The sequence below is a fragment of the Coccinella septempunctata genome, chromosome 1 (assembly GCF_907165205.1).
Source record: "Coccinella septempunctata chromosome 1, icCocSept1.1, whole genome shotgun sequence".
NCBI classification, from domain to species: domain Eukaryota; kingdom Metazoa; phylum Arthropoda; class Insecta; order Coleoptera; family Coccinellidae; genus Coccinella; species Coccinella septempunctata.
In genome coordinates, this window is record NC_058189.1 from 10,671,344 (window position 1) to 10,699,232 (window position 27,889).

Genomic DNA, 27,889 nt, shown 5'->3' on the forward strand with positions numbered 1-27,889 from the left:
CGAAAACAATAAAAATTTTATATATTAACAGTTAAATAAAGTACAATATTATACAAAAATAAAAACAACTTAAAATGTAAAGATAAAACAATATCAACACAGCAAACTTGTGTATCCTGCAAGCCTACAATCGTTGATATCCACATAGTTAAAAGTGATATTTGGCTAGACTACAAAAATTTCAACATATTCGTTCAGTGACAAACACTTTGGCTTGAATATCCTAAAAATATAAAACTTATATTAGAAAATATTGATGATAATAATCATTCGAGATGAGAAACTTGAAATTGAATCAAATATCTCTGAAAAAAAATTAGATGTATTACATGATATGGTTTGTATGATTAACATGCATACTGGCTGTAACCTCGATTTTTATCACATGAGGAATTGATTAAAATTAGCAAAAGCATTACTAATCATTACAAATATTCAAAATTGATGATTTTTATACCTATACATTTCTACCCAATGGAATGAAAAGAAAAATGTGTACTATTATAATCTAATTCCAACAATATGGCAATGAAATGAAATACGTACATATATTATATTTTTTGTTCAAACTGAGTATTTGATGAAATAAAGCAGAAAAAACCCCGATGTGATGATTTTGATGAAACTTGGCGAACAGAAAGAAAAATAAAATCCTTCACCTGGACATCACACTCATGCGGAAATTTTTAGCACATCTCCTTTACAACTGTTATTTTTTTGAGCTTCCATAGCATTTATCAAGTCCATCTCTTTCTTTTCCTTTTTAACATTTCTGGCTTCATACTCTAGCCGATTCCTTATGATTCTTTCCACAATTTTTTCTGTAGTCATGCTATTACCAGAGTCCAAAGTGACGAACTTCCCGATTTCCTTCGGATAAAGGAAAGGGTCTCGACCGTCCTCGTCAGGTGCCACCGGCGTGCTCCCGTGAGCAACAATATGTACTTTAAAATGATCCATGAGGTCTTTGGTAACGGAATACGGGGCACCGATCACCACCTCTGACACGTATCGACAAGCTAGCACACTTAGAACGCGTTCGTGCAGGTTCATGATGGGATAGTTGGAACCTTTGTACCTATTCACTACCGGGTCGGTGTGCAAACCCACAATCAGAAAGTCGCCGAGCTCTCTAGCCTTCTCTAAGAAATCCAAGTGCCCGACGTGGAATAGGTCAAAGGCTCCAGCTACGTACACCACCCTGTCGGTAGGAAGAGGTGATCTTCCATCGGAGAATTGAATTAATTTCCGGGTAGTGGGGAGGAATTGGGAGCAACCGGTCCATGGTGAACGAGCCGAGGAGTCTTGACCCATTGAAGATGAGTGACCGCTGTCAACTGAATATTCATACTGACCTTGTCGAAAGTGATTCCTGGTTAGGAGCAGCATTCGGCCAACTAGATCGGTGGTAGACACGCCTGCGGTTCTTTGTACTTCTCTGGAAAACAAGGTTCGTCAGTGAAGAATTCGAAAATGAAAAGTTCGTTCAGCATTTAAGTGAGTTACTGACAATTAGACCTATCTAGACCTTGTAATTGGTCTACAAGTAGTTAATGCTACTGAACAATGCAAGACATGATATGTGAGGCTAAACGGCACTCAGGGCTCCTTTTATCATGATGGGGAATACATTATGTACCAAAACAAAAGTATCCATTGACAGAGAACTCCTTCGTGTTTTTTTACAAAGCTTGAACGGAGAATCAAGCCTTGATTGACGGATCTCCGACCTATTTCGTTTTCTTTTTAATCGAAAATTCACCTTAGAATATCTGGAATTCCAATTTTGGGTGAGACAGCCAGGTTTCTCGCTTGTTATTCAAGATAGAGCCTTGCGGTTTTCACGTTCCTGTCTTACTTTTTTGTGAAACCCAAGTTGGCCCAATCAGATTTTGCATAACTGTTTCCGTTTATGAGATACAGGGCGATTTTGGAAATTGATACTTTTCGGACCCTTCCTTTATCTCCGAAGTTATTAGAAATAATGCTGAGCTGATACTGAATTCTGATACAGAATTCTGCGTAGAATCCAGGGGCGTACTCAATATTTTTTTTCAGGGTATGATTTTGAAGATTCGACCGACACAAACCTATATTTTCCTCAATGGAACACCCTGTATTTTATTACTTCGTTGAATTCGTTATTTTTTTCAAAATTATGTATAATATTATATGGGTATGATGTTCAGAAATGCTAAAAAACACTAAAACATCACATAATGATGATTTTTTGTTAGTGGGCTATGAATTTCCCAAGTTTCAAGAAGAGAATTATTACTTTTGATTATTAAAAGTAATAGATCATGGTTGATAAAAATATCCTTGTTGTTATTATGGCTATTATGAATTTGGCAGCATTGTTTTATCAAGTTTGTATTTTGGAGAGAAAAAACAAATCTCTAGCTGTCATCGCTATGAATTATTATTGTCTTTCAGACACAACAGTCTCGAAGAACTTCGTGCATCAACAGAGGCAGCTTTCCAGGATTTACAAAACCGCCCTTTTTTAATATTAAATGCACTCAGCCGGATATTGAAAATGTTTTTCAATTATGTATTAGGGAAAATGGACAGAAATTTGATCAGTTTAATTAGTAAGATAAGATATTATGTAATGGTGAAAATTTGTATCAATGATAAATATTTTATCGGGTATTTCTTCTGTATCCAATTTGTATTATGATTTCATCTAGGTAGGTACCTACGTTTTGTTTTTCGTGTTAGTGATGAGTGTATTATCTTTGTTCGCTTACCTATAAGTAAAGATCACAAATGAAAATTATCCAAATGATTCATCTTTTATATGGGAAATCCATGGCCCACTAACAAAAATCATCATTATGTGATGTTTTAGTGTTGTTTAGCATTTCTGAACATCATACCTATATAAAATTATACATCATTTTGAAGGGAAAAAAAATAACGAATTCAACGAAGTAATAAAATACAGGGTGTTCCATTGAAAAAAATATAGGTTTGTGTGGGTCGTATCTTCAGAATCATACCCCAAAAAAAAATATTGAGTGCGCCCCTGGATTCTACGCAGAATTCTGTATCAGACGTAGTTTTTAGCTCAGCTTATTTCTAACTTTCTAACTTCGGAGATAAAGGAAGGGTCCGAAAAGTTAATATCAATTTCCAAAATCGCCCTGTATCTCATAAAAGGAAACAGTTATGTAAAATCTGATAAGGACAACTTGAGTTTCACAAAAAAGTAGGACAGGAACGTAAAAACCGCAAGGCTCTATTTTAAATAGCAAGCCAGAGACAGGGTGAGACAGCCAGGTTGTAGATTTTCAGTTGTCATTATTTGAATTTATAGTCAATTGAGAAAGTTTCGAGTTTTTACATTCTGGCAACTGAACTACTATCGAATGGTATATCCAACAATCAGCGTTCTGTGAAACATCATAAAATCGGTGTGAATTGGAGAAAGATTTTAATTATTCAAAGGAAAGAGCCTTCAGATGAATTGGAGAAGGAAGCTGCCAATTTTTATTGAACTATAATTCCGATGTAAACTGGACAAGGAATTATAGAGCTTCAAATTATAAACATCGCTCGAGTTCGAGTACTTAATGATACTCAGAAGCTACTACTAGAATTTAATTAGGGGTCCGTCAATTCCAAGCGTTTTACATCGGAGTTTGAGTTGTGTTGCTCTGACGAGGTCGAATGAGACCGAAACCATGGTCAACATCTACCCTTCTTCAATGGAACAGCTCCCTTTCGTTGTCCTGACGGTGAAAAATTGACTAGATCGATTCAGATCGTAACATTTGTTGATATTCATACAAACAGGTGGTATGAGTTGATTCTTATTTATAGTTTTTACATGAAACATCTGATTTCTCAGATGTGACATAAAGTTTTAGTTTTCCGAACGAGACTCCTATTTTTTAGATGGTGTTGAATTTATTGTCACACACATATCTGGTTATCCAATATCCCGACCTATTGATTTCCTGTTGGAAATTATGGCACAGAGTGTGAAGGCTACTTTCCAAATGGAGACAGTTGAAAGTCTACTTGTCGACCGATTTTCTGGAGTTGACTATTAATCAGAAATTGCAATTATAGAATAAGTTTTTCAGTTTTCCTCACTTAAAATGAACACATACTAAAGTTTGTCCTGGAAAACCAGCAGGTTCTAATTAAAACTCTATTAGATTAGATAAGATTTTTATCAATTCTTTGGAGTCTACATACATGTCTCGATGAGTAAACTGCATGGTAAAGTATTTTCCTTTTCCTACACCAAAAAAAAAAATGAAATACCCCAGAAATCAATCGTCGACGATTTATATAATTTTTCATTAGTTCTTTTATATTTGGGAAGACAAAATGAACATATTTGAACTTAGTTTGAAATAAGGCAAGACCTTTCTTTATTATAATATGTACTGAAATCGGTAGTTTTCATTACCGTAAATTTGAACTTGTTATGAATTTGTAATTTCCAAATATCATTATTAGATTTATGGTTTTTATAAAATTCATTCACAACAAAAAAGATCTAAATTTAATCGATTTTCTCCCATGATTTACGGGGGAAGGACTATAGCAATTTAGCAGATTTTTTATACACAATCTACAGGGTAAGTCTTTGACTGGTACAAATATTTTAACAGTGGAGTCTTGAGGTCAAGAGAAACACTTTTTTTATACCATTTTTCCCGAATCAGCCCTGATAAAAAGATAAAAGATATTGCCATTTTAAGTTTTATCTTTGGATCAGAGTTGCATTCGGCCAAAGTACCCAAAATTTCGAATTTCAGATACTTTTTTTTTACAAAACGTTCAAATATTCATTAGATAGCGTCCAACTTAGTTTCAAGAGTTGGGTTCTTCGAATTTTTGGTATTTTTATGGTTTTTCAACAGCCTGTATATTTCAAACCGAGCCGATTCCGAGAAAATGGTGAAGGAAAAGTGAATGTAGAATATTTGTCACCCTGTATAATAGGGACGGTGTTTTTCAAATCTTCATATTTGTTTTCGCGATTCCAAAAGCGAACTCATAAAGATATAGAAGATATAGGATTATGCCAGTATATTATAAGAAATGATAAACCAAAATTCATCTACGCTTCACAATATTTGGGGTTTTACAATATTTGCGTTTTATTGCCATGGAATTATATACAACAATTCAGTGACGCTTTGAGTTTACTATCATTATTACACATTCCATTTATTCCTCAGACATATCTTTCATCAACGATTCACTTAAATATTGCAGATATATTAGGTAAGGTTTTGATTCAGACATTAATTTCAACAGTGAACTCCTTAATTTTACGAAATGATTATAAGGAGTTTCCTCGATGCCTAATCTTGTACAGGAATGTACTAACCTGCAATGTTATTCTTTCATTCTTGATGTAAGACTACCACATTGCCAAAAATTAAAGTTGAAAAATTCATACCTTCCTGTGTAACCCTTCTAATGTCATTGAGTGCATCTATGCTTATCAAAAACATCAAATTCCCATTATCTGATAATATGAACTTCCTGATCGCTTACACATTCATTTGCCGCTGAACGATATAAAAGTTTCTGGTAATCAATAGCTTCTAATCATTTTTAGATTGATTATAATATCATTGACCTTGACCGCTAATAGGTTCAACAGGATGTTATAATTATCAACCTCCAACGTAGGAGAAATGTACATTTTTCGAAAATTTCGATGGCTAGGGGAATCGTATCAATGAATGGAAAAATACGTGAACCCGCGATCTGACATGCTAGAGCACACGCTATCTTTATTCTGATACGGATGTTTCACCGTCAACTTTTTCTCATTAAAAGATTACTCTTCATCATCCTTCCTTCAAAAATATTCAATTCTGACCACTACCAACCTGTAAGCTGTGTTCATTCGAAACTTCAGACAGTAATTTATCGCCGTCCACAAAACACACCCTAACGCTGAGAAGTATCCCAATTATTCAGATTGAAAAATCATCCCCAGAGCATTGCCATATATGCACGACACTACCCCAAGATTGATCATGTGGCAATGCATATGTTACCGGCAGTGTGTATAATCCGACATTCTATGCAATGCCTAGGCAAATGTGAATTTGAGGTAAGCAACACTTATTTTTGGTTACCTTTCCTACCTGGTGCCTGCCCAGGTGTCACTAGGCAAACTCCACAAGTTCGCAGGTATTCAAAGCACATAACACTCTACTAAGAACCTAAAGTTTCATCTGTGTGAAAATACGAGGATGTATTGATATCTAGTTAGCCTAGTTCCATGCATAAAAAAAATATTGCGTTACCATAGAAACGAACAATAACTCATTAGAAGTGTCAGTGAGGTCAAAAAAGTAACCCAGAGTTACGCAATAAATTAAAAGAAAGAAGATATCCACCGAAATTGTGAAAATCGAAAAATTGGAGTATCGAGCCATCATCAAATACCTGTATTTAAAAGGGTTAAGAAGTAAGCAGATTTACGAAGATATGCTCAATACTCTTGGTGATCAATGTCCTTCGTATGCGAACGTGAAAAATTAGACTGCAAGCTTCAAAAGAGGTGAATTTTCCATTGAAGATGATGACCGATCGGGTAGGCCAGTTTCTGTGTCAGTCTCCGATAATATCGATACAGTTCATGACATGATTTATTCAGACCGTCGAATTGGGCTAAAACGGATATCTGAAGCACTGAATATTTCATTCAAACGCGTTCATCATATAATTCACGTCAATCTGGACATGAGAAAAATTGCTGCAAAATGGATACCCAAATGTTTGAATGTTGACCAAAAGCGTGCAAAGGGTAGAAGCATCGCGTTCTATCTGTGCTCGATTTGAAAACGATGTAGACTTCTTAAACCGAATTGTTACTATGGATGAGACTTGGGTACATTTCTACGATCTAGAAACAAAGCAACAATCGATGGAATGGCGACACTTTGGTTCTCCAAGACCTAAGAAGTTTCGTGTCCAAAAATCTGCCGGAAAAGTTCTTGCTTTAGTTTTTTGGGATTGCCATGGAGTAATCATGATTGATTGTTTTGGATAAGGGTAGAACAAAAACCGGAGATTACTATTCGACATTACTGACCACTCTACGGGAAAAAATTAAAGAGAAAAGACGCGGAAAGCTATTCAAAGGTGTTTTGTTTTTGCAGGACAACGCCCCTGCACACAAATCTCATGTTGCCATGCAAAAAATTCGTGATTTAGGGTTTGAATTACTATACTATATTCACATTTATTTTAGCAGTCGGTTGGCCATGAAATAATTTTCTCAAGTTTTTGTAACTAGAACCTTAGAATATAGAATAACAGGAAGGAGCATATTGCTCATTTCAATTTGACCGGAATAGAGGAGAAATATGGCCGACATATATTTCCCTTTCAACAGTGGCGTAGGACAATGAAGTTTCCAAAAAACTAACTTCAATAGTCAGTTGATTCTGATTAATCAAAAAAATTTGGAAAGTACTGACGTAAAGTCAGAAACTTTTTCACGCTCGTTCAAATTGATAATCAAAGCGGAAATTCGCCCCGCCTAACACTGCCTGGCTATATACTTAATGGTATTACTGCCAATTCACAATGATGTTAATGGTAATGGTAATGTTAAAAGTGAGCTACGATGTTAACGCTTAAATAATAAAAAATTCAAGAAATATTTATAATTATCATTAACATTACGCTTGACATTAACATTGATGTGAACAGTATCGTAGGAGCTCTATTATTTATTATTATTTAAGCGTTTACATGTAGCTCACCGTTAACATTACCATAACCATTAACATCATTGTGAATTGGCAGTTAAGGTCTATGACTTAACATCACCTACGCCCATGGAGTGTTATTGTCATGGGATAACCTTGTTATGTCATGAAATTCAGAAACTCATAATTAATACCTGATATTCAGCTTAAAAAATCACCTACCTATGAATTATTCACGCTAAAATATCCAAAATCCTTATATCCAAAAAATTTCAAGAATCCAAATTACCAAAATTAAGTTAAAACATCACTTTGTTCATTTGGCCACAGATATCAGAATCATTTGAATTCCAAGTCTGCCACTTTTCAAATCAGAACTTGGAAGACCAATATGGCCGTTTCCGTCGCACAATTCCCGTCACATTTATTCGAAAAAGCTCCTTCCTGATATTCTATGTTCAAAGACTAGAACGAAGTTAGGTTGGAACTCATGAAATGCCGTTAATGTCATAACGCCGTTGCCACAACTAATATCAATTTTTATTACAAAAATGCCGAAAGTGATTGAAAAAAGAGACAGGGTTTCAGGAAGTGCTATTTAGAATTCAGGTCCGCTCATTCAAATAGTTATACCCTGATATTCTGAAATCCACAATACGTCAGACGGTAGCGAACATGTTTCATCTGAATCTAAACGACTTATATTTCAGCTGAATATAAAATTCAGACAAAGAATTTTCTTCTATTGGGATACTCAAAAAAGTGGTGGCATTTAAGAATTTTACGTTTGAGTGAATTAATGCGAAAAGTTTACTACAGGATTTTCGATTAATGTCATCGTAGAATAAGTTCCCGAAAATTGATTTTTCTATTTTTAATTTGACTTGTCCTATACATTGTAAAAGTTTTAAGGTACCAATAAATACCCAATTATTATTATTTATTATTATATCAATGCATTAAGATGAACCGCCACAAATATGCGCCAGTTGTCCTGCTAATTGTTTATTCATGTGATATTTTTGTTCAAAGATGAAGTTCATCTTGATTGAAACTTCCTTTAATACTTATATTGATGCAAGATGATTTTTGTTGAAGAATTTAACATCTTCCTTCGGGAGATACCCATTCCCAACCACTGCATCATATGCATTTCATCTTTGGGTTAATATTTTTGAAATCTACAACTGATGTAACGTATTCAAACTTTAGCCAAAGAAGATTTCCATGCAAATAACTGGAGTATGGCTTCAATCAGTTTGTATATAAACTTCAATTATGTTCGTCGCATATTTTCCGAAGAGATTCGACATTGTGATAAAGTACGTAATAACAGAAACTTTTACGTAGAACGGGCAACATAGCGTTGATTTAAAACCCAAAAATGTGTTGACAAGCGTCATAACCCCACATTTTCGTACTATACAGAGTGAAATGTGTCAAATTTCCATGGCCAACCGATTGCTAAAATAAAAGTGAATGGAGTATATAACACCCCCCTTATTCACCAGATTTGGCTCCATCCGACTATCAACTCTTTCCTCAACTGAAAAAAAGTTTAAAAGATCGTAAATTTTCTTCCAACGAGGAGGTAATAAAAGCTGTGGAGGTCTGGTTTGCAGAGCAAGAAGAAACATTTTTTTTGAAAGGTCTAGAGGCGTTCCAGGTTCGCTGTAATAAATGTATCCAATAAAGAGGAGAATATGTTGAGTAATAAAATATTTTGACATTGAAATTTTGTTTGGTTCTATAGTAGGCTAAGCATTTTTCAATATATATCCTTGTAAGTTGTCTGATCGCTCTGGGATCTCACTATATTACTATGATTACTTCAGTACTCACCGGTATCTATTCGCCGTTTTCACCTTGTGATAAGTGTCAACGCCATCGGCTGTCATGGTTATGTCATCCCCGTGCACGCAGAAGTCGCAACCGTGCTTATCCAGCGTTTCCAAAGAGGTTACGTACGGTGCTCCTTCGACAACCTCGTCGACCCATTTTATTGCTCTCACCATCTTGTACCGTTCTTGCTCGTTGAAGACGGGCGGCCCTTTATGTTTGGAAATTTCCTCATCTGTATGTATACCTACCACAAGGTAATCGCCCAGAGCTTTGGCCTGACGTAGAGAGTTGGCATGACCGAAGTGTACCATGTCATAACTGAAAATCGAAGTCAGTTTTCATGAGGAAACAATATTCTTCACTATGATGCAAAATGAAAGAATGAAGGCGATGGCGAGTTGGCAGTTTTTAATTTTTTTTACGGTTTCTAAAACACTGATGCACGTTTTCACCAACGATCCCTGAACAAGCCCCTATCTAAGTATTCCTTAGCTTTAGGGAGTACCTAACTCTACCCTTAATATAAATTCGTTTTCACCGTACAAGGGTACACTTTGTTAAGGAGTACTTATCTAGGGAATGGATAGGAGCTCGTAGCTACGAAATTTGGCTACGAGGGTACAGACGTAATGGTTCACCGAATCGCACGATTTTTTATGTCTTGCAAAAAGATTTCCGTTTATATTCTCCTGAAATATTCCAATGTCCTGTGCCCTATATTCATTGTTTCCCTGTAATAAATTAAAAAGAAATGTATTTCGTATGAGATTTCAACAGTATTTCGAAAACATAAGGATCTGTGCTCGTGATATTGACCTGTCGTTGTAGTTTGACGTTAAAAATATTAATTTTTTTGAGAGAAATTACGCAAGTATCTGGCTTTTAAATCCGAGTAATCATGAAAAGAGAAAATACAAGTGAGCTTTTATATTATATTTATATTATAATATAATAGAATACATAGTACTCCGCTCTACACATACACTCCTACATAACACTGGATTATGTGATCTATCTAAAAACAGAAAGTGGAAGTGGATATCTTCGATAAATGTTTCAAATTCATTTCATAATAAAGTTCAGTACACACCAAATTCTTGGCAGAATCTTGACAAAGAAGTTAGATAAAAAAAGGAGTTACCTATATGAAATATTCCAAATGGAAAGATTCATGTTAAGAAAAGATGTATTCCAGAATGTGCTCATGTTTAAATAATATGAAGATTGAAAGATGAGGATAGAACAAATTGGTATATTTTTTCTTGGATTGAATGCTATATTGAGAAACACTCTTGAAGCATATTTCAACAACAGTTGAAGTGTTTTTATGTGAAGTGTTAATGTCGGTTACCCAACTTTCAGTACTCTCCTCAAGCATATCAATAAAAATTCTGATTTCTATATATTGTTCAATATTTTTTCCCAAATATTCAATTTCCTATTGATAATAATTCACTAAACTAACTTTCTATAGGAAGCAATATTCATCTAAATAAAATAGTTCCCTACTAGTTTTTTTTTTTATTAATACTCATAAAGACAGAAACATAAATCCAATATTCCCTTTGCGTTGATAGTGATACAAATCATTCTATATGGTGTCACCGAACATCCTGCTCGAGATATAAAGATTCGCCAAATTCCAACATGACTGCATTGTTTTCATAAACTTCTATTGTATATGTTCAAAATTTTTCACACAATTTCAACACAACTGCTTCTATTCATTCCTAAGAACAAGCTCTGCTTTATTGATATTCGAGCGATTTCTACTCTTGAAAGCTCTCAAATATTGTTCATTTGCTAGAAATTGGTGATTAGAAGTTATCACTGTGAAGGGGTTTTTAGTTCAATCACTTCCCAAACTACCGTGTCTCCAAATAAATACACAAATCTCAAACCAACCCCTCAAAATTTGATGATTGGGATTTCGAAGAGCGATCATTTCCACAAATTCACGACTAACATTTTTCCGTTTCTCAAAAAAAATTCTTTCTGAGTATCGTAGACATGTCAAAACTCACTGTCACTTTATTAGGGATACGATAGGGGATCGACTTTCGGGCATTTATAATTTAGGTGTCCCCTAGCACTTAAGAGTTCCCTAAACGTTGGTGAAAACGAAATTGAAGTTAAGAGTCACTTAAATGGGCTTAGGTATTCCTTAAAATTTAGGTATCGTTGGTGAAAACGGGCATGAGTCATGAAACTTTACATAATATGAAGCACTAAGTAGATGTTACTCACACGATTTTTTTTAGATCTCATAACTTTAGTATTAGTGGTTGAAAATAACAACCCCTTATGAGTTTACTCCAAAAATTGTTTTTGTGGGATAGATTTTCGAAAAATAAAATTCTATTATGTTTCCCATTCAATTCTGGAGAAAAAAGTCCCTTGTAAAATTTTGATACAGTCGTTACTTTTCTCGGAATAAATATAAACTTACAAGCAGTTCTGATCACTGTTCATTCCATTTCATCTTATAAGTGTTACCTAGAATGACTAACTCCCGCTAAAATACATGCATCAACTCTCTGCCTCATATACTTATACCTTATACCAGTATACCTTCGTATACTGCTTGTAAGTTTTTATTTATTCCAAGAAAAGTATCGACTGTATCGAAATTTTGCAAAAGACTTTTTCTCTCCAGAATTGAATAGGAAACCATAAAAGAATTTTATTTTTCGAAAATATATCCCACGAAAACTATTTTTGAAGGAAAATGATAAGAGGTTGTTATTTTCAACCCCTAATAATGAAGTTATAAGATCTAAAAAAATTGCGTGAGTAACATCTAGTTAGTGCTTCATATTATGTATAGTTTCATGACTCAGTGTTTTCTAGAACCTGTAAAAAAAATTAAAAACTGCCAACTCGTCATCGCCTTCTAAAGGCTGTATCTTGGAAGAGATGACGGTTTCGAAAAAAAAATTATGAGAACAACCCCTGCTTATTTTCATCGAGGAATCATCTCCCTAAGTCTTCGCTTTTGTTTACAGACACCCTGTATAGTGAGTAATATGAAAAGGGTTAGCATTTTTTTGTCAGAGACGTTAAACTATGAACAATTGAATAAAGCACAACAGGGTGAGTCTTTGACTCGTACAATTATGTTAACTGTAGATTCTTGAGGTGAAAAGAAACACTTTCTTCCTTCACCATTTTTTCCGATTGGGCTCTGATAAAAAGATATAGCCATTTTAAGTTTTAATAATGAGCTGTATCACCCCTGGAGAAACAAAATTCCCTTCAGAATAACAAGCTAAATCTATGACACTACACATCTGTGGATCTTTTAGACAGAATTGCAGTCAGCCAAATTGCCCAGTTTTTCAAATATCACAGATATTTTTAATTTTTGAACATCAAATTACTCGAAAACGGCGCATTATACGAGATAATATAAAGAATATATTTATTTTACAAAACATTCATTACATAGCGTCCATCTTAGCCTCAAGAGTTTGGTTGCAATTTTGTTGAATATTATTTGAGAAAACTGATGTTATTTTTTCATGCTGTTTCATCTCGTCTCGGTTTATTGTTTTCTTCTTATTATTATTATTTATTATTGAAAGATTGGATCAATTATTAACGTCCAGTTTCATAATCGAATTTAACGTCACTTTAAGCTTAAAGCTTTAGAATTAAAGGTATTTTAGGTTTGATTATGAAACCGGCATTAAGTAGTGAATAAAATCAATCAGTAATGGTAAATCACTGTCTTAATTCCAGTGCCATAATATTATTAATGATAATTCATTCAGAGGAATGAAAATCATACATTTCAATTACAATTCATGTGCGAATTCAATAAAAATTCTCACAATGAATATTCTGGTAGATTTGATTTTTACAATTTACTAATCAATAAATTCACGCTACACCGAAAGTTTCCGTGTATTCAACCTTAAACAATAACATGAGGATAAGGTCGGAATGAGATATGCAAATCATAGCATAACTATAAGCTTGTATTACTCATCGACATGAATATGCAATATTCATAGGGAATCAATAAACTAACAATTAACCTTTTGAATTACTTCCACTGATCACATAAACGAGACAAATATTTTCTTGGAATAACGAAAATTGTTCATCTAGGCCAAAATGTCATTTGGTTGTATATATTCAGGATATGGTCCGTAGATTGATTCATTGGGAAATACGCATACAGTAGGGGTAAATAGAGGACACCAAGGTTCCTCTATATATCCCATATTTTATGGGTCTGACTTTCTTAATTACTGGGAAATAGGGTATTGAGTTTTTTTCCCATTTTTTCAGTTAATCGTAACTGACCCTACACAGTTTTATAATGTTTGGCTTATACATTCTTCTTTCTAAGCTGAGTAGATGAAAATAATAAAAAAACATTTTTTTCAGGCCCGGCCTCAAAACAATGTATTAGAATAGAAGGTCTTGAGTCGAAACAAAACACTGTATGTCAATATTTTAAAAATTTATTTACAAATTTGGAAAGACCGCAAAAAAAATAGTAACACTGAATGTATTTGGTGTTTCCGCATAGAAGTTGAACCATTCATTGTCCAGACATATGATGTTTTTATGTGTTGTTTCGTTTTTTGCGATGCCGGAGTCACCTTCCACAGTCCCGTACTTGAAATTCAATGAAATATTGTCGAACTTCTAGGGGTTGATCTCAGCCATCTTGGATATTTTATACAGGGTGTCTACTTTTAAAGTGGCCAAACTTCATGGGGGGGAATAAGACGAGTGATATTCAACAAAAAATGTCATAGAACACATGGTCGAAATGAGGATCGTTATTCTTCAATTCAACATTTCTTGATTTCACGAAATATTTCAAGTTTTTTCATAAAATCAATCATTATTCAGTTTTCCTTGTAGCCTCGTCGAATTTGACCACATAATCGGAAAGGGCAATTAATTTGCTACGAGATAAGAGAGGTTGTGTGCAGAAAAAATGTTTTTGCGGGCATGGTAAGGATATGAATATCATTGAAGTGAACAAAATGAGTCCTATTTTTCCAATGGTGAAAAATTAATAATTATGCACATGTTTTCTTTTCAGTAAAAATACCTCATTTAGTGTACTTCGAATGGTGTATCAACTGCTTATCCTCTGCCATAATATCATGGCTAACAAGATAACAACGAAAAAATCAAAAAATTCCGAACCTGAATTTGTTCTATTTTGGAGATCTTCATGATTGAATCCTAATAAAATTCTCATAGAAATTATAAATTTATCTTGAATCAAAATAATAACAAAAAAAATTAACATAATTTAATAATAATAACTGAAATTTATTGCTTACAAGCAAAGGGCAATCGACCTTAGGTCCTTCAGCCCGATTTATACATATCAAGAGTAGTAGCAAAAAAAAATTATTCTTCTTAGTCATATTGTTGCAATGTATGTAAGTATAAGCATAATTTTAATAATACAGATTTTATAAAAAAATATAAAGAAAACAGAACTCTACTACTTATACGAGTAACAATTGTTAAAAATGTCCACCTGTTCAATACATTTGAAACATCTATTTCTTACTGAATCTACAACTCTGCGAAGTTCATAGCGTTTCTGACGCATTTCTGCACAACTCAATTTTATTCTATCGATGAGCTCCTCTCGAGTCTGAACGCGAATTTGATATACTTTCTCTTTCAAAGTATTCCAGGCATAAAAATCCAAAGGCGTAAGGTCGGGGCTCTTTGGTGGCCATCTTACCAGACCGTACCTTCCAATCTATTGCATCCCAAAATATTCATTCCATAGATCTCGTACATTACGACTATTATGTGTTGGGCAGCCATCCATTTGAAACCAGATATTTCGTCCGTTAGACAAGGGCATTTCATCCAATATGTCTTTTAGGTTGCTTTGGATTAATCTAATAAATTCTTCAGCATTAAGGTGATCGAGAAGTAAAACCACTCCGAAAAGTGACTGCCGACCACACGATGACCCTTAACTCATGTTGGAAATAAGAAACAATAGTCGCTTGAGGTTTTTCTCCTCTTTTCCAAACATTTCGCAAATTAATCAAACATGATTTCGTGAATGTGGCCTTATCAGTCCATAATACCCTATCGCCCCCCACTCTCCTAACTTATTCAGGTACCACCTACAAAATGTAAGTCTGGTTTCAGCATCTACAGGTAACAGATCCTGCACCTTTTTCAGATGATATGGATGTAACTTATTTTTTTTTTTTGAGTACTTTGTGTACTGTAGAATGATGAATACTCAATGTAGAACCAATTCGACGAGCCTGTTTTACCTAATCGCCAAGACACTTGTACAAATGTCTGTGTCGTCTGTTGGGAAAACGTAAACCGTACTCTCGAACCGCTGCTCGAGCATTCTCATTCGCATATCCATAAATGAACAATATGTCGCTACATTTGAATTTTTCGACTTTTTCGTTGTTATCTTGTTAGCCATGATATTATGGTAGAGGATAAGCAGCTAGCACAAAGGTTGATATGCCATACGAAAGTACACTAAATGAGGTTCCTTTTACCGAAAAGAAAACATGTGCATAATTATTAATTTTTCATCGATAAAACCATTAGAAAAATAGGACTAATTTTGTTCACTTCAGACTCGTGATATTCATCTCCTTACCAAGCCCGCAATAAGACTTTTTTCTGCACACAGACTTTCTTATCTCGTAGCAAATTTATTGCCCTTTCCGAATACGTGGTTAAATTTGATGTATAGACAACTTTTGGCTAAACGACTTATTTTGATGAGTTCTACCTTCTGTCAAAAAAAGCCTCACCTTTGAAAACACCCTGTATAAAAACTCCATATGTTCAATTTTTCGCCATTATCTCGTATAGGATGTTTCTGAGGTTTCTAAGTGATAAGAAGAAACTCATCATAATTTGAGCTTGCCATTCCATTTTGAGGTCAAATACAGGGTGTTACATTCAATTTTTTATATCTTTGTTTTCAAACACCCTGTATATATGACAATAATTTTAAATTGTGCTTTCAAACACCCATCACTAGAAAATATTTTTAAAATATCTGTATCTACTCCCTCAAAATGAGCTGGGGTCTGGGGTGGACCCATAGATATACATAATTATTTGTATATTTGTATTTTAATGTTTAACGTCCAGTTGCAGGAAAGTCCATTAAAATTTAATACTTCATTAAAATCTTAATCCTCCATTTTCCCCTTCAAAAATGACAGTTTTAAATTTTGATAGGACATCAAATCTTAATGGACTTTCCTGCAACTGGACGTAAGACATTCATTGTGCATATGGGTAACAACAATATAGCTTACACGTTGAAAATAAAATTCCTAAGCTCATTAACTAACAATCTATATTCATTATCGCCAATTCCTCCATTCACTATCGCATATGTACAATGCCCTCATTGGCTTCTGAAAGAAGGTATAAACAAACCCTGAAACGATAACCTCTTGGCACCTGATCCACATTTCAACTATATACACGAGCGTAGTCAATCAAATAAGGACCTTTTTTATGGTGGAATATCAGAAGTGTTATAATTAATGATAGATAATTAGTTTTTAAAATCACATTTTGCAGTTCTTTCTAGGTTTCAGTGAACCCCTCTTTATTAATAAAGTGTCAGAAGTTTTCTCAAAATTTTTTTTTCCAATTTCGTAATACCCGTTATATCTATAGAATATAAGGGTCCTGGGTCCTGCAGAGTTTCTCGGACAACTGAAAAATCATCATGTATTTGGAAGACCGGACCTGATCGAAAGACCTGGTCCAAATTAAGATTTCGACTATTACCACCAAAATCAGCAAATTTTGAAGCAGAGATATCCTCACAGTGCAATTGGAGAACAATGTATTGAATGATTATTTATTTCTTCTTAAGTCATCATCAAGTCTTCGAATAATAATGAATATTTGACAATTTTGAAATAAAATAAGGAGCTCCACAATTTCTCGTAATATGTTTTCGAGTAATTTGATATTAAAAAACGAAAAATATCTGCGAAATTCGAAAAATTGGGTACTTCGGCTGAATGCAACTCTGTTTAAAAGATCCACTCCTTATATTTGATGTTCCGTGCTAGTAGACGACTACTTCGTACACCTAATGAAATGGAAAAAGTGAGTTTAAGCCTGTTTTTTTAATTATGGTAGCTTAATTTCAAGGTTAAAATGGTATATTTGATGCTTGAGAAAAATTTATTTTCTGTTGTCAGAGGTGTCATAGCTCATTATAAAAGCTAGAAGTGGCGATACCTTTTTATCTAGGGTGAATCAGAAACAAAGGTAAGGAAAAAGTGTTTCTTTTGACCGTACGAATTTAATGTTGAAATATAGGTAAAAGTCCAAGAATCATCTCGTATATACTAATTATACCTATGAATTTTTAGTCCTGAATATGAAATATTTCCGGAATTGAGCAAATCAATTAGAGATATTAGTTTTCATGATGATAATCGCTGATATCTTTTTTGTTTATAAGATAAAAGTTTTCAAAAAAAAAAATTATGTATTCATTGTAACAAGACAAAGGATGGACTAATATTCGAGAATGAGTGTACAAAAGAACCGAGATGAGAACTTATTTACTTTTACAAATATTCAATTAGTTGATGACATCTTCATTTCAAGTATTCCCGTTCTCTCATATACAAGGTGGTCAACTTTTTTGTAGAATAACTAGTCGATAGAGTAATCAATTTCAACTCAAAAATTTCGGCGATTCAAGAAAATACCGTTACTGACAAAATATGAAATTCCATGGACTAATATGTAATATTGTATAATATACATAAAATAATAAATAAGCAAAAAAATTAACGGCATGCAGACACCTCTTCGAGCAGGACTGTTCGGTAAGGTGCTTTCTCCAGAATTCAATAATTGTCTGAAAGCAGAGCTATAATTTTTCAGCCTATATTTATTTTCAGACATGTACTTATCATCTGAATATAATATATAATATTTATTATTAGTTTGTCGCACCCTTACCACTCGGTTATTTCAAATAGTATGCCCCATAAAGTACAGGAGTCTTTTGTAAAGGAATAAAGACAGGATAACAGGCGAAATGAACTTATTTCGAGAGAATGCTCGCACACTTCGATTTTTCACTCTAGGGCGTAAACATTCAAGATTAAATCGAGGATTAAATTCATGACCATAACTCTTCAACCCATAACTCATAACCTGTTACAACCCCAACCCCTTAATTTTGAATGAAGTGATATCTTATTGTAGAGGCGTTTAATTCTCAGTTAATAGTTCATAGTTATTTTTTTTTTCATTCAATACATTCGTTTTCGAAATATTCACATTTAAAATTTTTAGCAGCACTCGCCTTTTCCTTTTCTATGCTTTCCCCACGCTTTTTAAATCAATGGGATTTTTACTCATTTATTCAGTTTTTTTTTTTTCATACACGATGAGGCATATCGTCTATGACATTATTAGCAACGAAATTTAGAATCTCGTTAGCTGCTTCAGCGTAAACAACCAGTAGGTAGCTGGTAGATTACTAATTGAAATAGGTTTACATCTTATGTGAAAAAAAAACATAGGATTTTCATTTCATGAGAAAAAAAAACAATTTCCAAATTAAATGATAGGTACTTTGTCATCAAACTTAAAATAATTCAAAGATGAATATCCAATCATTTCGTGCAATTTTAGAGAGACGCAAGAATCAAATAAACCAACATTATATACATAATAAAAGAAGTAAACTTTTTGAGCGAAATTCGGATCTACCTACAGTCTTTTACAGTAAAAAATTCGAAGATTTTGAGATAATTAATGTATTAATTATAAAATTTTTATCATAATCCTTGAATTTCTTCATGAATGATGATCAAATTGTTAATTTTTATATGAGAGCTGAATTTTTGTACACCTTTTCAAGGAAAATGACGTCATTGCATGTTATAAAAAATATAAATCGAAATTTTATTTACCAGCCATCACACCACACTCGCACTGGTTTAGCATGACCATTTAATTTTTTTTCTTCTTGCATTTTCGAAATTTGAATTTGATTGATGTCAGAAATGAGAATTTTCTTTTAAACACAATTTCCTAGCAACCTTATGACGTTACAGCGGAAACTACTTTTGGAGATCGACACGAACTGCACTTAGATCGAAACTAAAATGCGAATCGAAGAGACAATTAATTATTTATAAAATTAAGGAATAGTTTATTAATCAGTATAATCAATTCCCCACTACCAAACAAGTATCGAACAAAATTAAGTCAACATTGAGGTTGACAACCGTTGACATTAACGATCATAGATTTATTGACAGTAAGCAGTCCACTGTCAATAAACAATTTATCATTTATGAAAACTTAATATTGAACGAAAATTTAATGCATTCGGAGCATCCTCTACATGTTCCAAGAAATTTTCATTCATTTTCAAGGAACGTATCACTCCCACCGCCACGATACGAATTTTCTGAATGCTCCTGATACGTCATGAGACGTCATTTCGTGCTGTCGTAACGAGTGGGAATGCCATGTGTACAAATAACTTCCACGTATCACCAACTTGCCCGGTATGATGAACTCTTGAAGTAGGTGATAGAGGGACGAATACAGTTCATATTTGACCCATTACTCGTGCTCGTTCCATGCATATTGTAGATATAATTTAGGTTTTTCTAGAATACTACCTGCGAATAAACTAATTTATTATGTTCAACTTAAAATTTTTGTTCCTCTTTGGCTTGCTAGTCTTACCTGCGGTTATTTTCACTTTTGAAAATGGTGAGTATAAATAGAAAAATTCGCTTATAAATAGCCTTTATGCTTCATCCAATACAGAATTGCTCAAATAGTTCCAATACATTTAATGCTTTTCTTGTAGGTAATAAAATGATGAGTTATGCCGAAGAAGACCCGACTGAAGATGAAGCAGATGTTGAAGGAGAAGCTGACATTGAGGAAGTAGCTGGAACAGAGGAAGAAGACGAAGAAGAGGAACAGACAACATCTCCAGATGCAGAAACGAGTTTACTCTTCGTGAAGCCTAACAGTCCACCAGGATCACAATTGGGTAATTTCTTGACAGATCATAATAATTTTCAACAATATGTTAACTCAGACTCTCTTGCAATATAATAGTTAAAGAATAATATTTGAAAAGCATAACATATTTTTCTAGAACTACCAGCTGGAGTGCCAGTAGAATTTCTGGTTGGATTCCGTAACAAGGGTGAACAAGATTTCATAGTTGAAAGTTTGAGAGCTTCATTCCGCTATCCAATGGACTTCAACTTCTACATTCAGAACTTCTCAGCAATCGGTTATAACAAGGAGATAGCTCCATCACAAGAAGCCACATTTGCTTATAGTTTCATTCCTTCTGAAGCTTTTGCAGGCAGACCCTTCGGTCTTAATATTAATTTGGCCTACAGAGATGCAGCAGGCAATGCTTTCCAAGAGGCAGTCTTCAATGAAACTGTACAAATTGTTGAACTAGAAGAAGGTGAATATCGATTTATCCACATGATATTAAATTTACATTCTCCTTATTTAGTTGACTGTGTGTAATTTCTGATAAAATATTCTTTGCAGGACTTGATGGCGAAACTTTCTTCCTATATGTCTTCCTAGCTGCTGGTGTTGTATTGCTCTTAGTCATTGGTCAACAAACTTTACTTTCGGTTGGTAAAAAACGTACAAGTCGCAAATCTGCCCCTGTCGAAACAGGAACAAGCAATCCAAATAATGTAGATTATGACTGGTTACCACAACAGACCCTGGCCAGTTTGAGTGAGTAATTGGAATAAAATACTTTTATTATTATAATCCTGCTTTAACAACCTTCAATGAACCAATTGATTAACATCATTAGGATGGTGAATTAGTATTACTCCATAACATGTTTTACGTTTCAGGTATCTTTGTATTTTTACTCTGACAGCTCAATATACATCTGTGAACATGTGTACTGCACAACCAAAAAATACTCTCATAATAACTATTTTTATGGTTGCAAATTATGAATATACATATTTTCAAGGTGTGATGTACAGCTACAGGGTGTTTTGAGAAGATGTAATTATGTCCGTGTTGAAAATACAAAGATACTCAAAATATATCAGTTATGAGGAATTGCTGCTTCACCATCAATAAGTGAATTGTACTTTTAAGATAAAATGAACCTAATTCATTTCAATTTCCTCTTTTGATCTGAAGTAATTAGTTAATTGAACTAGTAAAAATATATTCAATACAATGCTTACTGAAATTAACTTTCTTCATTACAGGTAAAGATAAGCAACAAAAATCTCCAAGGCAGCAAAAATCACCCAAGCAGCCAAAGTCTCCCAAACAGCAGACACAAAGTCCTAGACAAAGGAAAGTCAAAAGGTCAACAGGTTCGGAATGAAATGAAAAGAACTGATATTAAGATACCTCCTCATCTTTCATCTCATTTATAAATGAACAAATTCATCTCTTTTGTGAATTGAAGACAACTGCTGATATTTATAACATACATAAGTTGAAAGTTTTGCTGGTGTTGTGATTTAAGTTGGATTTTTGAGACCAACATAACTTAGGACTGTACTTTGTGAATACAGTTGATTTTGTATTTATTTTTGTTTCATTATTGTTCATTAAAATGGACGTTTTTTCTAATATTATTTTACTTTTATTCTTGAAACTACAATGTATATTTTGAGTTGCATGAATGATCAACCTAATGAATGCTAATTGCACACTCATCAAAGAAACAACAGTTTTACATCACTGAAAACTGAATTAGTTGATTTTCACTAATATGAAGTTTCTCCATCAAGACGTGCTTCACTATCACAATAGCATCTTCATATTAGTGAAGGACGAAGTTATGGTTACACAACTTATGTTACTGAAAATATAATTTTGATTCACTTCAATTATGAATTTTCATCAAATGCTAGGCACATCAATAGTTTTTACTGGTTTGATTGTTTAATCAACATTTTGACAATTATTCACTTTCAAGTATGAAAACATTGAGACTCTTTCATTCCTGAATATTTCGAAATAGGTAATTGGCATTGATAATGATACGTATTTGAATCAAAGCACAGAACACTAATATAATCAAAGATTAACTTCTTAGCTCGAATCTAGTAGCTTGGTCAAATTTATTTTATGATAGCAGGAGAAAAAAAAACAGAAAATAAATTCATTCTTTTGTGCATTTAACTCTCAATTCATATATTAGCTTATGTGCCTTTGAGTAGCCATACTCAAGAGCTAGTTTGAACTTCTGGTTACTGAAGTGAGGTTAGAAGTTGTGAAGGGACCATTGAACTAAAGAAAGAGTTCAATGGAAGGGACATAACCAAGGGCAAAACGCAAAACCAGCATTAACCGCGGTAATTACCTTTCCTTGTTGCTGGTTTTTGCAAGGGCCAAACCATAAACAAGGCAGAGACAGATTTTATCTCTGACCAAGGTTTTATGTCTCTTGTGGCCCTTCAAAACAGACAGAGGTGTATGAAAACAGTCATAAAATTACAAAAGATTACAACAGGAAAATACACGTAAAGGGAAAACACCAATATGAAAACAAAACAGTAGATCACACAATAACAGTCGAATTGTAAAACGAATTTTAAAAGTAACTCGCAAATTTTTTTAAATCGAAATTATTTCTGAGGGTCGAAACATATGTCGCGATTTAAAAAAAAACCTTTGGGGTAAAACTATGGAGGGCACCCTCCATAGGTAAAACTTTGATTTATGCCTTACCCCAGATTTTAATGATTATTTTTGTATAGATAGAATTCTTTATAAGGAAGGAATTTTTTGAGATTTTAGATGTCAATTTTGATCAAAGAGGTTTTGAATGTTTTGATTCTAGTTCCGCTTTTTGTTTATCTGGCTCGTTCTAGTTGTTGATTTTTGAATTGTTTTGTCTCATTTCTTGGTGAAAACATCAAAATATTGTTCGAAAATTATTGAATGGTGAAGAACAGTGGATCAAATAATAAAATGTATTTTACGTGATTAAGTTTTTCACTCAACTAAGGAAAATGGAAGCGTAAGTATTAAAAGTCGTAACATATGAATCGGTCATTCATTGATTCTAATTTTCAGTGCTCCGAAGTGGATAAAATTCTCAGAGCTTGAAGACAATTAATTCAGCAAACACTACTTACTACACCATGTGCAATGAACATTTTACTTAGTGTTGTTCATAATCGGATTATTTCAATAATCGGATTATGACGATTCGAATGATCTCAATAATCGAATGATCATTCGAATGAAAAATAACCTGAAAGTCTGAAACCTGTGTTCTGTACTGAAACCTAAGAATCGAGCATTCGAATCGAATGATAAATTCGAATGGTGGCGGTGGGGTCGCAGGTAGCAGCAGATTGTCGAGCAGACATTCGAATTATCTCATCATTTGAATGTTTTCGAAACGAAACCTCGAGCGAGTTTCGAAGCTCGGTAGGGACCGGACTAGCGTGGGGGGTTATATTAGAACCTTTAGAATCTAGATTTGCCCGGTTCTCGACACCATAACCTAATGCCGAGGCCCGAAACTCGAAAGGTTTCAGATTTCAGGTAATAACCTGAAACGATGAATGAAATATCATTCATCGTTTTTTCCATAACCTCCATGCAACGCGGTTAAAGTTAGGTTCTGAAATCAGGTTATTTTTCATTCGAATTCTCGATTTCAATAATCGGATGATGACGATTATTTCAATAATCGGATTACCGATTATTTTTAATTCGAATTATAACATCACTAATTTTACTGCAGATCAATTGAGAACTGTTCATCGACGTAAATTGTTGTATGCAGAAAGCATCCCTTGCATGAACGGCCTATTAAGGGGAAATAATGATCTCTATAGGTCCATTCAATGATTCCCAATTGCTACTCTTTCAATATATTCAGAAATGCCGAGGTTTTATTGATTTCCATTTGGGAACCGAGTGACTGTCAAATTGTTGTTTAGAAAGTCAAGTTTTATGAAACCTGCTGTGAGTGTTTTGTTCGTTCATTAATCAATTTGTATATTGTGTCATGAAGAGACCATATCATAAGGAAATCATAAAAAAAGCACCAAGAAACTATACTGACATACAGGTCTTGCATATGTCTGTAAGGTTTTTTTTAAGTGTGGTTCTGAAAATTCTTTAAATAATACCTACATATGTAAGTAACTGAAATATGTATGCTATGATGGTATGTTGAATATTGCTTCATATTAATTTATGATATATGTATATTTTACAAATTCAACTAAGTTCATTAATTCAGAATAATCTATTGTACAGAAACAACACCTTCGACGTATCACCATATACTTTAGTGTCCTAGTTAAAGCTTCATTTACTGCCCACTATTTCAATTTTTGTAAATTTATTATGAATTGCAAATAAACATATAGCACATCCAACAGCGTTTTTCGTTGATATCAATTGATTCCAAACAATGTTTAGATGAAAACTAACATCCTGATCACAAAGCAAAACCATACTTTTGTTTTGTCGCACAGGATGTTTGTTTTCTGATAGAAACAAAGTCAATATTGGAATGCAATACGAGAAATAGAATACGAATTTCGCGCCCCTCAATTAAAAAACAGAAAACTGTTATCAAAAAGTTTTCCTGTATTAAAAGTGCATATTTAGCGCCATCTCATTGTCACGCGTGTTTTCACTGGCCAAAATATAGTCGGTTTTTAGTACTAGCGATATGAGGGCGTTTCCTATCTTTCTACTCTATAATCTTTGTCTATAATTGCTATAATCTTTGCTTGGACATATCTCCCAAGAAGTAAAGATCAAGGCAGAGTCTCTGGATCAAGGTGCTTACTGAGAAATCTGAGGGATTATTTGTATATATCTATTATAATATATTTATAATAGATTCATGGGGGGTTCATAGCTGAGGTGAACCAAGTCCATGCAGCCTAGTGATAAACAACTTTAAGTCATTTATCTCAAAACTTGGCTGCATGGACTTGGTTCACTTAAGCTATGAACCCCTCATATATGATTATTTGTCGTTTTGACCAAAGATTTACCTCTTTGTTTTGGTCGAAGACTAATCTTGTGATGTCTGATGTTGAAAATACTTACTTTTTAAACTGATACCAAATCTACGCCCAAGCATTGACTCCAGATTTCGTGTAATTACCTGGTTTATAAATATACCCACAAATGGTAGAGCAATCGACAAAAGCCAAATGCAAATCAAATACCTATATCAATAAACTGAAATTTCACCTTTTGTTTATAATAATCGTACATAATCTCGTTGAGGAATGTCAACAAGAACCAGATGGTATATAGAAAAAAACATCAGTCCAGTACCAAATCTTACCCTGACCACAGGAAACGCCTATATAATAAAAAAAGAGGACAGAAATAAAGCTCAGCAAAAAAATTGCTTTGTTTGAATGGGCAAATTGGATATAACCATACAATAATAATGAAATAATTATTAGTCAACTTCAACTGCTCTAACGAAAAATGAGAAATATTTGAGTGATCTCTATTCGTAAGGGTAAAAGACTGCATTACTTTCATGAAACTTTTTCATAATTAAATAAAAATCCCCTTAATTTTAAAGCTTACTTTAGTCTCAATGTTAGGTTGCTTTGACTTTAAATTTGGTTGTGATACTAGCTGTTAATGTGAGATACTACACATCTTATTATTTGGATTTGTTTTTATTCAATAACTAAAATTGAGGGGTGGTTTATTCGAAATATTCAAATGTAGCCATTAAAATTAAGAAACATCGAGTTAACGAACACTTTATAGAGAGGATGATGAGTGAACGAGCCCTAGATATTGTGAAAACTGTACTTTATAGTCTATAATTAAGATGTTAAACATTGGCAAGTTGTGGAGACAAACTTAATCTACAACTTTAATGGTAACCAGAGTCGATTATAAAAAATAACTACACAACAATCATTAAGATTAAGTGTTGATCATAAAGAATACGTAGACAATTATCACATGGAAAAATATGGAATGAAACAAAATTTAGTGAGATACTATATTTAATACACAAAATGTTTTGTCAAAAGAAACATTATTTCTTTGATTTCTTATCTTTACCAGCCTTTGTCACATCCTCATTTTCTGCGGCATCTTTAGCTCTCTTGGCACGAATTCCAATCAATCGGGCATCTGCACGAGCCTTCCTCAGGGTATTATATGCACTGAACTTCTTTTCTTCTTCAGTTGGCACCCTAGCCTTAAGCTTGGCAGAGGGTTGACGGATTGGAATCACTTGGGTGAGCAACTGAGTTGCAACCTTCCTCTCTTCTTCGTTAGCTTCTCCTTGTCTCAATTTCTTCTTGTTGTGAATTGGGAACAAAATAAGTTTCGATTTGTATTCCTTCAACCTCTGTACGTTCAATTGAACTGATTCAAGAGACTTATTCCTTCTACGATGGTCAACAGCAATCCCAACGGTCCTAGCAAAACGTGCATTGATACCTGCAGTCTTCAACTCTCGAAGAGTGAAACCTCTACCAGCACGGATTTTATTATGGTAACGTACAGTTGGACATCTTACCACAGGACGCAACGGCCCTTTTGCAGGCCTTGGAGCAATGGCATTTGCTTTTTTGATTCGATTTTGTCGTCTTCGAATTTTTCGGGCGGGTTGGTTAAACCAAGTTTTAACAAATCTTTGCCAATCTTTATGGAAGTGTCCGTTGGGGATAATGTTGTTCCCTTTAGGTGCCATTATAACAAAATTTCACCGAAGCTCACTAACACAGCACACAGCTAACGTGGTCGAAGGAAAAGGAACGATAACGTGGTTAACCACAAAAGTGCACAGAGTAATATATAATGTCATACGTCAAAAGTTGAGTTCCAAATTTGACACTAGACTTTTTTTGGGCTCTGAAATCTGAATTTCACCCGAATTGAATTTTTATTATGAATATAATAGTCGAATGCAGGAACAATAAGGTCCCGAAAATGAATTAAATTGAATGATTTACGTTGCCGAAGTACCGATCCTTATGACATAGCAAGACAATTTGAATTTTTGGTTATATATAATTAACTTATCTTTATCAACAATTGAAAAAGAACAAGAAATATAAACATTTAATCACTTATTAAATAATTTTTGTGGGTAATTATACGATAAATATCCAAGTAAAAATGAAACTCGTTATAATAACACTAACAGTAGTAACAGTGCGCTTGCTCCGAAAAATAACGAATACGATTTTGTTAGAATGTCGGGTTGTTTTTAGGATTATTTTTAAAGATATTGCTCTATCCATAAATTAGGAAGAACCCACATAACACCTTCATCAAATTTCAGTTAATTGTCAGATAAACTCTTAGATTAA

General features: G+C 33.8%; 3 protein-coding genes across 5 annotated transcripts; 1 reads left to right on the plus strand and 2 right to left on the minus strand.

Moving 5' to 3' along the window:
- Positions 1–4: 4 nt before the first annotated feature.
- LOC123323026 (ethanolamine-phosphate cytidylyltransferase) lies at positions 5–19,777 on the minus strand. Of its 3 annotated transcripts, none has more exons than XM_044911222.1 (4): positions 19,490–19,777; positions 9,546–9,863; positions 1,356–1,438; positions 5–1,304 (listed from the first exon to the last, which is right to left on the minus strand). In XM_044911222.1, exons 1-4 carry the CDS (start codon positions 19,549–19,551, stop codon positions 673–675), a joined length of 1,095 nt encoding a protein of 364 aa, XP_044767157.1. In that variant the 5' UTR covers positions 19,552–19,777; the 3' UTR covers positions 5–672. The 3 variants fall into 3 exon arrangements, with proteins under 3 accessions (XP_044767157.1, XP_044767156.1, XP_044767155.1); XM_044911221.1 differs by having other exon boundaries at positions 5–223; positions 660–1,438; XM_044911220.1 differs by having other exon boundaries at positions 5–1,438.
- A 265-nt stretch (positions 19,778–20,042) lies between these two features.
- LOC123323028 (translocon-associated protein subunit alpha) lies at positions 20,043–22,183 on the plus strand. Its single transcript, XM_044911224.1, has 5 exons — positions 20,043–20,303; positions 20,404–20,592; positions 20,701–21,024; positions 21,114–21,311; positions 21,809–22,183. Exons 1-5 carry the CDS (start codon positions 20,231–20,233, stop codon positions 21,928–21,930), a joined length of 906 nt encoding a protein of 301 aa, XP_044767159.1. The 5' UTR covers positions 20,043–20,230; the 3' UTR covers positions 21,931–22,183.
- A 4,371-nt stretch (positions 22,184–26,554) lies between these two features.
- Positions 26,555–27,358, minus strand: LOC123312919 (60S ribosomal protein L13). Its single transcript, XM_044897509.1, has one exon. The coding sequence runs from the start codon at positions 27,265–27,267 to the stop codon at positions 26,605–26,607; it is 663 nt and encodes a 220-aa protein (XP_044753444.1). The 5' UTR covers positions 27,268–27,358; the 3' UTR covers positions 26,555–26,604.
- Positions 27,359–27,889: the final 531 nt, after the last annotated feature.

Coding starts and splice junctions, on each gene's coding strand:
- LOC123323028 (XM_044911224.1), top strand. CDS start 20,231: ATGTTCAACTTAAAATTTTTGTTCCTCTTTGGCTTGCTAGTCTTACCT. Junction 20,304..20,403: donor TATTTTCACTTTTGAAAATG/GTGAGTATAAAT, acceptor CTTTTCTTGTAG/GTAATAAAATGATGAGTTAT. Junction 20,593..20,700: donor TCCACCAGGATCACAATTGG/GTAATTTCTTGA, acceptor ATATTTTTCTAG/AACTACCAGCTGGAGTGCCA.
- LOC123323026 (XM_044911221.1), bottom strand. CDS start 19,551: ATGCAAGAAGAAAAAAAATTAAATGGTCATGCTAAACCAGTGCGAGTG. Junction 9,864..19,489: donor CGAGTGTGGTGTGATGGCTG/GTAAATAAAATT, acceptor TTCGATTTTCAG/TTATGACATGGTACACTTCG. Junction 1,439..9,545: donor AAAACGGCGAATAGATACCG/GTGAGTACTGAA, acceptor CTTGTTTTCCAG/AGAAGTACAAAGAACCGCAG.
- LOC123312919 (XM_044897509.1), bottom strand. CDS start 27,267: ATGGCACCTAAAGGGAACAACATTATCCCCAACGGACACTTCCATAAA.